The sequence below is a fragment of the Mchenga conophoros genome, linkage group LG17, assembly GCF_057382185.1.
Source record: "Mchenga conophoros isolate Kocher_MC1m ecotype Shallow Benthic linkage group LG17, M_conophoros_male_GT1.1, whole genome shotgun sequence".
Classification (NCBI taxonomy): Eukaryota; Metazoa; Chordata; class Actinopteri; order Cichliformes; family Cichlidae; genus Mchenga; species Mchenga conophoros.
The window spans coordinates 4,173,959-4,187,368 of NC_140542.1; the positions used below are offsets into that span (position 1 = coordinate 4,173,959).

At 39.9% G+C, this 13,410-nt stretch overlaps 1 protein-coding gene across 6 annotated transcripts in view; it reads left to right on the forward strand.

Moving 5' to 3' along the window:
* nav3 (neuron navigator 3) overlaps positions 1 to 13,410 on the forward strand; it is a 183,389-nt gene that overhangs the window by 124,168 nt on the left and 45,811 nt on the right. For all 6 annotated transcript variants that reach the window (XM_085253065.1, XM_085253066.1, XM_085253067.1 and 3 more), the window contains 2 exons: positions 3,812 to 4,045; positions 5,378 to 5,497. In XM_085253065.1, coding sequence (XP_085109191.1) covers positions 3,812 to 4,045; positions 5,378 to 5,497 — 354 coding nt within the window. The remainder of the gene's footprint in view (positions 1 to 3,811; positions 4,046 to 5,377; positions 5,498 to 13,410) is intronic.

Sequence of the window (13,410 nt, forward strand, 5' to 3'; positions counted from 1 at the left end):
CCATAATGCAAAAATAAACCAAAACATAAGAAACTCAAAATGCTGGGTCGACCCGACCCAGGACCGTGACAGAAACGGATCGTAACTTTAGAAGCAAGTTTGCAAATGCTTTTTTCTCCAATAAGCTCAGTGTTATGTGATTGCACACTCATACACATACATTTATCTTTTCTTTAAATAGCTTTGATATTATGTCAGAACAGACTGAAACTACGCCCTTGTCTGGAAGATAGTGAGGGCTAATGTTACAGAAAGGATTGACCCGCTTGACAGAGATTCATGTGGTTAAGCTACGGTTACACAGACTCTGAAACAGTCTCCTTCTCTCATTGAACTGACCTTGCTTTTCGCCATCGCACAGCTTGAGTGGCATTCACACCATTGTTTAGATATCCAGATGCGATGGGGCCCTCACATACAGCCCCACATTTCATTTACAGCCACTTTTTTCTATGCAAAAAAACTCCACATGTGAGGAAAAGCTATAATCTTCAAGGACAAACCTAGCACAGCAAACAGTCGAGGGATATCGCCCCTTTTTTATGTCAACCAGTCTGCTGGCACCTGAGGGATTGCCGTTTGGTCCCAAAGGGATTTAGCAACCGCCAGACGACATTTTGAACATAATAGCTTCCTGAGACCGGCTTGTTTATTCTGTGTTTACATTTGGAAAACAGTGAATATAGGACGTCTTAAATTATTCATTGCTTTGGAATGAAGGAGATTCTGAGTTGACATATAGGAATTAAGAAGTGAGGATATTATGTGTTATAATATGTGTACAATGTATGCGTCAATAGCATTTTTAATGTCAGCAGCCTTACTGCAAAAGTTCTAAACTCACAAAATACTCAACAAAACATGCAAAAATCTTAGTTGTCACACATGTATTTTCTCCCCTCAAAAGTTGGAGAGTAGCAACTGTGTAATCCACCAAATGCGCTGCTATCGCTGTTAACCTGATTATTGTGAAAGCAGAAAACAGTTTCAATAACTGCAATTTTCCAATAATGACAAAAAATAGAAAAATAGAAAAAACAAAAATTTGCAGATGATTTTTTTTCATGCCAAATATCCCTAGGTTTCTATGTGCCCTACTAAAAATTCACTTCTTCAGTAGTTTGAAAGGTAATGTTGAAGTAAGTTGAAAGTTTAAAAAAATTCTTTAAGTAAAATTATTCCTCAATTTCATAAAAGACAGTAACTTATATAGTCGTCTAAAATAACAGTTAATAGCAAGCAATACAATATTATGATTTATAATCTGCAATCAGATCCACAACGAAGCATATGACATTTTATACATTTTGTATACATTATCAAATTTTGATACCATCTGTCTGCCTCAGAAGGATGATTGTGACTTGAACAGCAAGAGTGCAGAGTTGTGAATCTGAAAAACACACCATGACATGTGCAGTGTCTCTGAAGTGCTGCTAACGACAAGCTCCCATGAACTGGATATTAACACAGAGCTCATTAGCAGCTGCAAGAACAAGGTCCAGCATATTTATATTAAGCATTGCTCAGCAGTAAGCAGTGCCCTGCTGTCAGCATGCATTATTTCCATGCCAAGCCCTTGGACAAGCGTAAAAATAGTCTCAGATCAATTTTTGGGGGCTGTAGTCCTGTTCTATAGATAATGGAAAGGGTTTGTGGGAAATGTGGTCTTAATATTGAATATTTTTTATTGCTGTGTGTGTGTGTTTTGACATGAGTATACATATGTGGTGGGTTGGATGTGTAAGGTATGTTAGCACTTTTCCTGTACTTGCTGCTCAGGCATATTCTTGGTTTTCATGCCTATTTATTTGAACACCTACATGCAGAGTCACTCTCGGTTTATCTGCCTTCCTCATTTTCTCTCTCTGCTGCCTGGAGATAAAGATAAGCTGATTAAGTGGGCCACATTGTGTATGACTGGTTAAATGATTTTGATTTCTATACTGTGGCAAATTGATTTTGGATTTCCATATTTGGGTGTGATGGATAAGATAAGCATTCTTTCTCTTTTAGCTAGACACTATAACATTGAATCACCTACGTCACTGGCCATGTGAGCATGTGTGTGGATCTCAGGAGGTGTTGATAAAGATGTGTAGTGAATATGGGTGGCATTGCTGTCCTTCTTATGTTGGCACTTGGCATCTCAGGGGTGCAGCGTTCTGTCCTCTCGCTAAGCACACACACACACACTGTTCTCACATCTCTAACACTGTTATGTGTGAGACGCTGTTTTAAAGTGTCACTGCTTTTGTCACCTAATGAGACCAGTGTGCAGAGGCAAAGGCCTCTCCTACTACTCCCACTACTATCCTGCATTTCACTTGCGTGATGTGCTACAGTCAGTAAGCCAATATGCAAGAAATTATGCAAAATTTTATTATATTATAAATATGCAAATAATGTTTTTGTTTGGTATCTGATCATAAAATCATTATATCCTGTCCTGAAAAACAGATGATTTGTAGCGCCTGCTACCACTTGTGTTATGTGCATCATTTCAATTTCATGCTAGTATTCTGCCCACAGAAGGATGTTTGTGATTGGAATGCACATTACCAGCTTATCCTTAAAGTAACAGATTGTCAGAGATGCCTGGTTTTATGTTAGGTCTGTCCGTTCTCTCATTATTTGACTGCAGTGCACTCTTTTCCCCAGTAGAGAGAGCTCAAGTGAGTTCCCACTTTTCTCACTGAGAGTGCACATATGCTGTAGTTTGTGGAGTTGCGGGGCTTGGTGTCCAGTCACTTTGACTCATTTGCCTTACTTCTATTATCCTGTTACTTCACATAAATAATTAAAGTTTCAGGCTGGATTTTGCTTTCATTCCATGCAATAAATCATCCTGATCTTTCAAATGTGACAGTTCTTACATGCAGATCCTGGTAAAGACTTGGAGGGGAAAAGCAGCAGTTCCTCAGTTAGTGGAGGATGGTCATAGTAGTGAGTCAGTGCTTTTTGGTCTCTGTCCATCATTACATCATTGTCTTTTTCTCTTGTACTCTTATAGTACTCTTTATCAAACATTTTTTGGCATTTTCTGTCATTAGTGATTAAAACAATGAGATTTAATACAGGTTTCATGAGATGGGTTGGGAATATTACAGCAAGCGTTCCAAATTATTCAGATTGTCTTCAAAATAGTCAAACCTGCCAATGACTAGATGCACTGGCAGGTGCTTATTGTTGTGACATTAGCAGATGTGTTTTGAAGAGGTTCATTTCCCTTCTTTAGCCTTGTTAGGGCACCTAATCCAAATGTTATTTTCTATCAAATCCACTTGATAGTTGAGCGGAAGCAGAGCTGTCTCCTTCCCTCCATTTCCATCTTTGTGTGATGTACCGTGATGCTCTGACATAAGTTCTCATGGGAGTCTTTCTTCTCTCCTCCCCCTTCAAGTTAAAACGCTGGAAGAAACAGCACTTTATGAAGGTCACACACTTTTAAATGCATGTGTACACACACACACACTCATGCACGCACGCACACACACGCACAAACAAGCACAGTGTTAGAAAAAGGACATGTGAGATGAAGGGAGTGGAACTCAACTGTAGAAGGCTGTCTACTGAAAATATGACTGATCTTTTCACCTGATTGATTTGCCCTTTGCACAGGCGTGTACTTGGTATTACTTCAGCGTCTTAGACTTGTGATTTTTGCCAAGACCCTCTATACACCTAGCAATCTTCAAAACTCTTTTAGGATTTTCAAAAACATCATTCTGATGGGGAAAACATTTTTAATGTATATTGTGAGGAAATATAAATTATTTTATTCTATGTCTCTACCCCTCTTTCTCCACAGTACATTAGAAACAACCTTTGACACGACAGTAACCACTGAGGTGAATGGGCGGAGTATACCTGCCCTCGCTGCACGCTCCTCCCCCATGTCCTGGCGTCTGGGCCAATCACAAACCCCACGTCTCCAGGCAGGTGACGCCCCCTCGATGCCCAGTGGCTACGCTGCGCCCAGGGCGAGCACAACAGGCGCAGGCACCACCACAGGGCGCTATAGTGGGCACTCAGACCCCTCCAGGTTTGTGTACATTTAAGTAGTAAGCCTGTGGCTATTTTTTTCTCATTTTCAGTCTTTAAGACACGAGTAACCCTCCCCCAAAAAATGTCGACCAGTGCAGGACAGTGTTTTGAATATTTATCTTAGGGCTATTTGTGATTTCAGTAACTGAATGAATTTTTGATGTTTATAGTCAAAATAAGTTGAATTGGTTTTAGCTGATCCCTCTGTGCCACGCTGTGGTGTGAAACAGCATTCTGTTTAGTTGTGCCTCCTACATTTATTCCTCCCTCTGAATAATGTAGCTCTCAGCCTTTTTATGCACTGAACACAGAGCTCGTAGATTTTAAACATGTTGCACCACCATGTAATCCATGTAAATTAAATACATAACTATGCTTTGCTGTATAAAGAAGAAATATCTTAAGTGCACAATATCACCACCACATCATTTATACTCAGTAAAAGTCCACTTTAAAGGTCATTTGTTTGCTAACATGTGACAGATTTCCATTTCAGTGTGCAGAAATTCATGCTTAGTTTGTATTCATACAGTCACCAAGGCCTTACCTGCCTTTCTCTGCACATTAATACAAATAGCTTACTGTCATACACCAAGGCTATGTATACTTTTTCATAGTAAAACCACACACAGGATGTTTCAAGTAATACATTTATGTGAACCTTGAGAGGACTCACGACACTGACAGATTACCTGAGTGAGAATGGATGAGTTTGTGTCTTCTGCAAGTCATTACAGCAGCAGGCTTCTGACCTTCATTCGCTCAATAGCAATAAATGACTTAAGCACGTAGGAGAAAAGGCTTTTCACATTTTACCCACACAATCATGTGAGCACACACTCCCAATAGAAGATATGCTGTAAAGAGAAAACTGTGAGGGAATGGTAAGGATGAGGTGTGATGTAGCAAGGTATCTGCAAGATTAAAGAAGAAGAACAGAGCAGAAAATGTAACAACATGTTGGGAGGGAAAGGTGATTAGCTGAATTATTAGCTTAATTAACTCAGCGCTAATGGCCCCCGTGTTCTACCAGCCGTGTCTGATAGCTATCTGGAAGTTGCCTCAAATCTTACCGCTCGTTCACTGTCAGGTACACAGAGACACAAACTCGCTTCTCTATACCGACTTTGCAAAATCCACACACAGTCTTCATGTTCATTATTTAGATTAGCCAAGGTAGCATCTTCCTTTATGTTTAGTTGACATAATTTGCTTCTTCTTCACTTAAACAAGGACCTTAAAGTGTAAGAGCCACGAGTTAAAAAAGAATAACTTTCTAAAGCAAACTGAAGTTAAACGTTTATACCTGTAATTTGTTCTCCCCTCACAGATACCTTACAGATGGCAGCCTTCATCTGTATGCACGGAACACCGGCCGAGCCTCAGATGCAGCTTCTTCTCGAGACGTATCCCAAAGAGGAAGCAAAGAGATGCAGGGTGACATTGACAGGTGAGGATGGAGACTGTCATAGCTGCCTGTTTTTCTGGTGCCTGTTTGATTCATTTGTGGTTCACACCCGGGAGTAGCTCCGGTTTCACACTTTTTGAGATTCATGCAAGCACGTTGTTAATATTCAAATTTGAACACAGCTTTTCACATTCCACTTTTGATTGTTGGCTTTTAGCTGATGTTTTCCTCTCCCGAGCATCTGGCTGTGAATTTGATAGCTTCGTTGTCATTCATTTTCAACCATAGCCAGGTGGGTGTTTGCTAAGACAAACCCACTGGACTGTGCTTTGCAGCCAGTGATGCATGTGCGTGTGAAAAAAAGCAATGTGCTGTGGTCAGAATGGCAGAAAGGTTGGCACCATAGCAACTGCAGCCATATCATATTATACCTGATTGTATCTGTCGGTTAAAGCATTCAGCACAATGAGCATTATGGAGCTAAAAAGCATGAATATCTGGGTATATTACCCAAAACAATTAAAGATATTAGATATCAGTACAAAGATATTAAAGCTAATGGAATATATAGGCTTTTTAGGATACAAACCTAATAGGATACAAAGTCCAGAGAATGGGCAAGTGACTAAGGCTACGTCCACACTAGCCTGGATAGATTTGAAAACGTTGTTTACGTCTGAAAACGCTCCGTGTCCACACTATCGTTTTCAGTCGTTTTCATAGAGTTGTGCGTCCACATTGAAACGGCCGAAAACGCTTACGTTCCAGTCCTGCGCATGCGTGGAATGCAAGAAGATTCGACCTGCCTCATTTCTGTCTGCCATTTATTTACTTTCCGGCTCTTTGAAACGTTGTGGCAAAATGTCATTCCTGGTTTTTAGATGTGCCTGGCATAAAAACAAAGGGTAAGAAGGAAGTAAGAAATATGTCCTTCAAAGGTTATACAAGTCTGCTGTAACACCATCAGAGATTTAAAGGGGCGAAGGAGGGTTGGCGATCGATTTAAAGCTGTCAGGCTAAGATTGTGATGACAAGCCATCAGAGAGACTGCTGGGAATTGACCGATGCAGTGACATTTCCCAGTGTCACAGCTTCAGCTTCTGTCAAGATTTTAATGAGTGGCAGCGTTTAGTAGTCCTGTGATTTTAAAGATTATGATTCTGTTAATGCTACATGTGCATGGTTACACTAGGCAGATTTACACAATATGACGCATGACTTGCAGAAACACGGGTGATATTTTGCTTGTAATATGTGTGTTTTCTGTATATGATTCAGTTGTTTTGCAACCCAGGCAGTTTTTCCATTTCTTGGTTATGTGCTCAGCCTCACAAGCTTGTTTGTTACAAGCCAGTCAGTCAAGCCAGTCAGCCCGAGGTGAGTTTGATCATATCTGTGATTGGCCAAGCGGCAAAACATACTAGTCCTGACCAGAGGTTCAGAATAGGAGATTAACCTGCCCCATCAGTCTCAAACCGATTGACCTATCAGATTTGACACTGAGGCAAAAAGATGTCTTAGGATAAGAATAAAAATGAACCAAGCAAACTGCCAAGGCTCAGCTTCACCCTGCATTTTATCTCTGTATTTAAATATTTTTGCCTAAACTGTCTCTCACCTTTCCTTGACTTAAATCCAAAAATGCTCTGCTCTTTTGAACTAAAGTCAGCAGTAGCATTTTGGGCCTCAGGGGCAATGAGGAAATATTGATGCCCGCAGGCTACAGACTCCCAGAAGGAAAAGAATTTGAACTCTGGAACCCTGTTTACTTCATTCCTTCCTTCCTTTTCCTTTATGAAATCAAGTACATGCAGGCAAGCATATACACAGAAATGCACAAAATGCATGCCTCTCACGTGTTATTGTCAGTAGCTAGGCTGTCACTTCCCACGGACACATGACGAAACTCAGGGGGCAAATCCATTTCTCACTCAGCTCTACATTTCAGCCTGGCTTTACCTCTGTGGTACAGCGTGCTTTTCCATAAAGCCCCTTGGCTTGAAGTGAAATGAGTAGAGGATGAGGCCCAAGTTTAAATAATTTGTTCACTGACTTTAAACAACTTTTTACCTCAGATGTGTAAGCTGGCTTTCTAGGAATGACAAATGCAAGAAAGTATTTGATCTCGCACGTTTCATGTCCAGCTATCTTGATTATAACTGCTTAGGAGGTGAACATACTGTATCCATGAAATTCTGCCTGCCCTAACTGGCAGCTAGTGTATGATACCTTTCTGTCTCAAATGTCCGTCCAACTGCTCTTTTGTCCAGGTGAACATACTTGGCTTAAATTACTTGGCTTGGTCATAATTTTAGGTGATAATTAGTGCATTGAATGACTGTTAATATTTCTTCTGCATTTATTATCAAAGTGTTAATCAGATTATATTTTCAATTTAATATATTTTCCAAACTATTACACTCTGTTTTCATTTAACACAGCATCCCAATTATGGAGGAGATTGGGTTTTGACTTTGAGAAATTCTTAGATTAGAGTCTGGGATTTAATCCGTCTCTGGCTGATAGTTTGATAGTGTAAGTTTACTTTGGAACAAATTATTTGTTCACAAGAGATAACTGTGCATTTATTGTTCGTTGGTTTTTTTTATCAGCAAGGTAAATAATTTGTGGCCATTAAAATTCCCCCCCTCGTCCTTCTCCTTTGGATTTCCTTTCTGTCATAAGTAATAATTGGAAAACTGCACACACAAGGACACACACTTACACTCATGTCTTTTACACCACCTCAAGCATGAGCACGGATACAAAAATGCACATTACTCTCTCCGCAGTTCTGCTGGCAGCAGTAGACAGGGTTCCTCAGAGGCAGAAAGTGGAAGTTGGTCTGTGTACGTAAACTGAGTTCCCACGAGGCTCGTTATGTTTCGTGCTTTTTACAGTCCATAACGGCTCCCCTGGCTGCCATCCATGGCATTTTTATCCCAAACCAACACAGCCCCTCAGGATATGTATCTAAATGACTCATCATGGCTGGCAGGTGACTGAAACCATCTGGGACTAGGACCACGTGGACTTAATGTTTACTGTAGTGGTCATGACATGAGATACTGTATGTGCGCATCTCCATTTCTTTTTAAATGAGCTGTGCCAGTGTGTCTATGTCTTACAAAAAGACAAAAGATTAGAAGAGGAGTTTTATTTTTGAGTGCTTTCATCCTCAGTATTAGGACAGAGCCTAATTGTCATAGAACAAAGTCAATAAGCGTCACACGTACAGCTGCTTTTGATAGTAACTTTATGGTTTCCTGCAGGTGACATTGTGGTTGGAGATATTTCAGGTTTTCCGCATGTGGATTCCAATCCCACTAAACTAATAATCTGAATACTTTAATAGAATTTCTTTGAGATTAGCACAAGAATTCATTGGGACTGTAGGTGAAGATTTTTTTAGTCAAAGGTCAAGGTCACTGTGGAATTAATTAATGACAATTAATAACATTTTACAGTCAGACAAATTTGGACAAAAGGCGTAACTGCAACTTGACTGGCTGTCAGAGGCATCCATTCGCAAAGTAGTATTCCAGTGATTTCATCTGTGCTAGAACCGAGTACCCTGGAGCCAACCATCTGCTCGAAAACAGCTGAATGACAAAAGCTCAGATCCCTCTTCTGATCAGTCTGCTTCAAAACAATGCTGAGTTTAGCCTTGGCTAAAAGCACCTGCCTAAAAATACCTTCTTGTTATACAACATAGATGAGCACATGCTCATGGCTCTGCTGTCAAGAAAAGACGCCCAAAGAGAGTGTTTTGACACCAGCAGGCTCCCCGCTCTCAGTAGAGACATGAATAAGTAACAGGGCTTCTCTTTTAGCATCCCGGTGGCTCGAGTGTGTTGCCATCTCTTTCTCGCAGCTGGACTGTGGCAGCTGGCTCTGCGTTTTTTGGTTGTCTAAAGCTTCGGGGGCTTGGAGACAAGTTTATATGTGTTGAAAGTGTGCTGTGGTTGTGTTGTCCATGCTTCACAAAAGAAAGCTTGTTGGTGTACTACATTTAAGTGTATTTAGGTGTGGGTGTATGTGTGTTTGTGTGCATGTACAGACTTCTCCATATGCCGTGTGTGCTGCTGAGCAGCAGGATTCGGCCTGTCACTCCGCGTAGCAGTGACAGCCGCAGAGAAGCCGCTCTACTTGTCTTTGCTGTCGTAAGCAGTGAAGAGATTTAGAGGAGAAGGTTTTTTTACTACCAATGACAAACGCAGTCATTATATAAGTCTCTCTCATTGATCTCTTCCAGGGGCACCGCTTAGGAAGAATATATTTGTATTGCACCTGAAACTGGAGCGTCTCAAAGCTTCTGCTATCTAAGCTTTCTAAAGTCTTCTGGCAACTGTCAGTTTTTCAGACATTTGTCCTTTTCAGTATTTCCACCTCAGTGCACACCGGCTAAACTTAACAAATTGTGATAATTGGGACATGCTTTATCACTGATTTGAGTACCCAACTGTGTGTATGTTCATGCAAATGTGCCCTCACTTGTGCAGATGCTTGCATACAGATATATTTCCTCTCAAAAATGGGCAAATTGTGGCCCACACAACCAGACTCTAATTAGCCATCTCTTCATTCAAAGATGCTCGAGGGAAGGTTTCCCTGTTTTTGGACGCTCCGTTTTCCTCCTGTTTCCTATTCTTTGGCACTGATATAAGTGTGTTGTGTGTGCATGTGTGTGTGTGTGTATCTGTGTGTGTGTATGGCAATAATAACTTTTCTGTGTGGAACTTCAGGAAGCACATGCTGCTAAATGCAAGATGGACATGGCATTTCTGACTTTAGGAGTACCATTGAATCCTGGTCTTATCTATGTTCCCAACACATATACACCAGCACACATGTACACATGTCTTTCTTTATATACACACACACTATTGCTTACCCACACACATCCCATAAGTCTTACCCTGAACTGACCCCTCACCTCCTAACTGCACCTCAAAACTGTTTCTGGGTTCCACTTTTCCTCACAGTCAAATATGTGTATTTGATCTTCCAATGTATACTCAGCTGATCTGTCAAATGTACAAATATATGTGACTGTGGAATTTGTGTAAAATATGTGTGATATGTTATTTAGATATTGAATTTTCCTTATGCAAACTTTGATCAAGATCGGTCTTCTCATCTAGGGGGAAATAAGGAACACACATACATAAAATCTTTATAGTATGATGATTGATTACCCTTAGAAAAGTGGTCCAAAGGCATAATGTTTCATAATGATATTTCAGTTTAAACATGGATAAAAAAGGATATTAATTTCCTGCAGATTTGGTTGTTGAACTAGTGCGATGATGCTGGAGAAGACTAACTGTTAGCCTCCTTGTATACCTGTGCTGTTAGACCAGCAGAAGGAGAAAGATCTCAAGGATAAAACTAGGTCTGAATAGGCCTATGCTACTGTATATAGCATAGCCTATAGCACGAGATAAAAGAAGAAAGTATCCAGCATCCAGGAAGTATGAACACTTTAAAAAATGTATTTTCATTTCACTGAGACTTAAACAAAAAAGAACATGTTTAAACTACAATTCTAATAGGTAAAAATCAGAAGTTAAATCAAAATAATATTTAGAATAGACCTGTTCAAAATGCCAGATATACACTAGATGAAAAGCTTTCTTTTCCAATTACTGATGAGAATTGTACCAAATAGACATTAAGCCTGGTCACTAATTAACCAAATACATTTATACCTGAATTAATTTAGCAAACCGTTAGTAAATTCTTAATTCCAGAGATCATGAAAACCGATTAAACTGATCAAACATAGAACATCATTCCAATTTTATCCAGTGAAAAGGTTTCAGAATTTATTTGAATATCACGTTTCCTGTTTTATATCCACGTGGACATCGTTTGATGGATTGACCTCAATGTCTTTCATGTATTCTGTTGTATGGGTGCAGAAAATGTGCATGATGTTCATGTGAAAGATCACCAAGCATCTCCATGCCATCACTGACAACTCCATGCTGCAGCACATGGAAGTTAACTCTTACTTGTGAAACTGCTTATCAAATTTGGTTACTCCTCAACTGAAAATGCTAAATCAGTTTCAACTCCTGGCTATAACTACAATTAATGTGAAAACACCATAGCATAAAGATAGGCCTGATTAAATATACTCCTGCTAAACCCTCACTATCCTATAAATGTTCAGTCATATATTAGAATTTAAATGTGCTGATACCTCATAGAGGAGTTAGGCCCTTTAAGGAAGTATGTTCCTGCCATTACTAATTAATACGATATTTAAATATAGAAATGTTTCAACTTGATTGAAGACAATTAGCGTGCACAGGGGTTCATCTTTTGGTTAGTTAAGTGGCAGCAGGGACGCACTGGAGATGCCCCTGGTTCCATACGGAGGTGAACTATCCACCTGGCCTCATCAGCGTGGACTTGTGGGTGACAAGGATGAAGGGATATTACTGAGTGAGGTCAGGCTTGCCCTGTCTATTTCTCTCATTGATGATACGTCCCATATGGTCAAGTTCTGCTTCAGTTCATCTGGGTCATCTGAGCATCCATACCTGCCTGGGACTGAAAGTGATTAAGGCTGGGGGGAGTGGCTGATTCAGTCACCCGCCCTTTTGGTCTTATTCTTCATCAGACATAAGAGCAAAAGCAAAAAGCATAAAATGATTTATGAGCTATTATTACCCTTTCCCATGGTATAATTTGACAAAATAGTTCTGATTTGCATCAGATGATGCTGAGCTCTGGTGTGTATTGCAATTGATGTCTGTCCATCATAAGTAAATTATGTGATCAGTTTAGGAGGGGACAGTTAACATGCAATCATGAATCCTTTATTTCCTTTACTTTTTCTTCTCTCAGGGTATGGTGTATGCACTTTCTTACTTTCTGTTCATGCAGTTTTTCTAGACTTTTAGTGATCTTAGGTCTGAGTGATTTGACTTATGAAAAACTGTGACGACACAGTGCTGACTCACATTACACTGACATGAAGTGGCATGAGAGAATCATGTCCTGTAACAGTGTGTTACGTACGCTCAGAAGATGTCACAGATGAGGACAGTTTTTGGATTCTTGATGCAAATGCCTGTGTGGTAACCAGGCATTCACAGGCTGTGTTGATAACAAATTTTATGATGACAGTGTGAGGTTCCTGTGACATTCAACACCAATAATAGAGACTCCATGTAGGTGTTCCTTAAATGCTTATTTGTGTGTGTCCAGCTGTACCGTAACCCACATGTTTGAATAGATGTAATACAACTCAGGAAGAAAAAAGGAAGGAGAGCCATTGATTTTACCTGTACAGTGATTTAGAGCTGTATTAGAAAGAAAGAAATTTCATCCATTACCAGCAATGGTCCAAATGTGTTTCGAGTGTTAACGCTCTGCTGATTTTAAAACTTTTAATTGAATAAGTTTCTCTAGTTAAAGTGCCAAGTTTACAAAAGAGAAGCAAGCAGCTTATTTGACTGTTGATGCGGACCATGTTCCACTGAGAGTTTACTTGGATTGGGAATTTGTTCAAAACACTGAATTGTCTGCATGTTTTTCAGAAGAGATTTGTGATGAAACTAAAAAAGAAAAAACAGAACTTGAAGTGACAGCATCAGATTTATTCGTTCCTTTCCGGGGTGTCTCGTGTTGTTTAAGAGGATCGATTTAAGAAATGTTTAATTGCATTTTTGAGTTTAGACTTTTCGGCCAATCCAGATTTGTTCAACAGTCGGTCTGTTGTAAATAGGTGGATTACAAGGTAATGTTGGATAGATTTTAGGAAGAATGGACCACAGGGGCATTTGCCTCGGGTTCATCAATTCATTTGGTTAAATATTTCCAAGCATATGACTCCATTCATCATCTGACAGGCCTAATGAGTTAGTGAAGATAAGAATCAACAAAGCTGCTGTCATTGTTAATTCACTTTACTGCCATGGAGCCTGACTCTGTTGTGGATT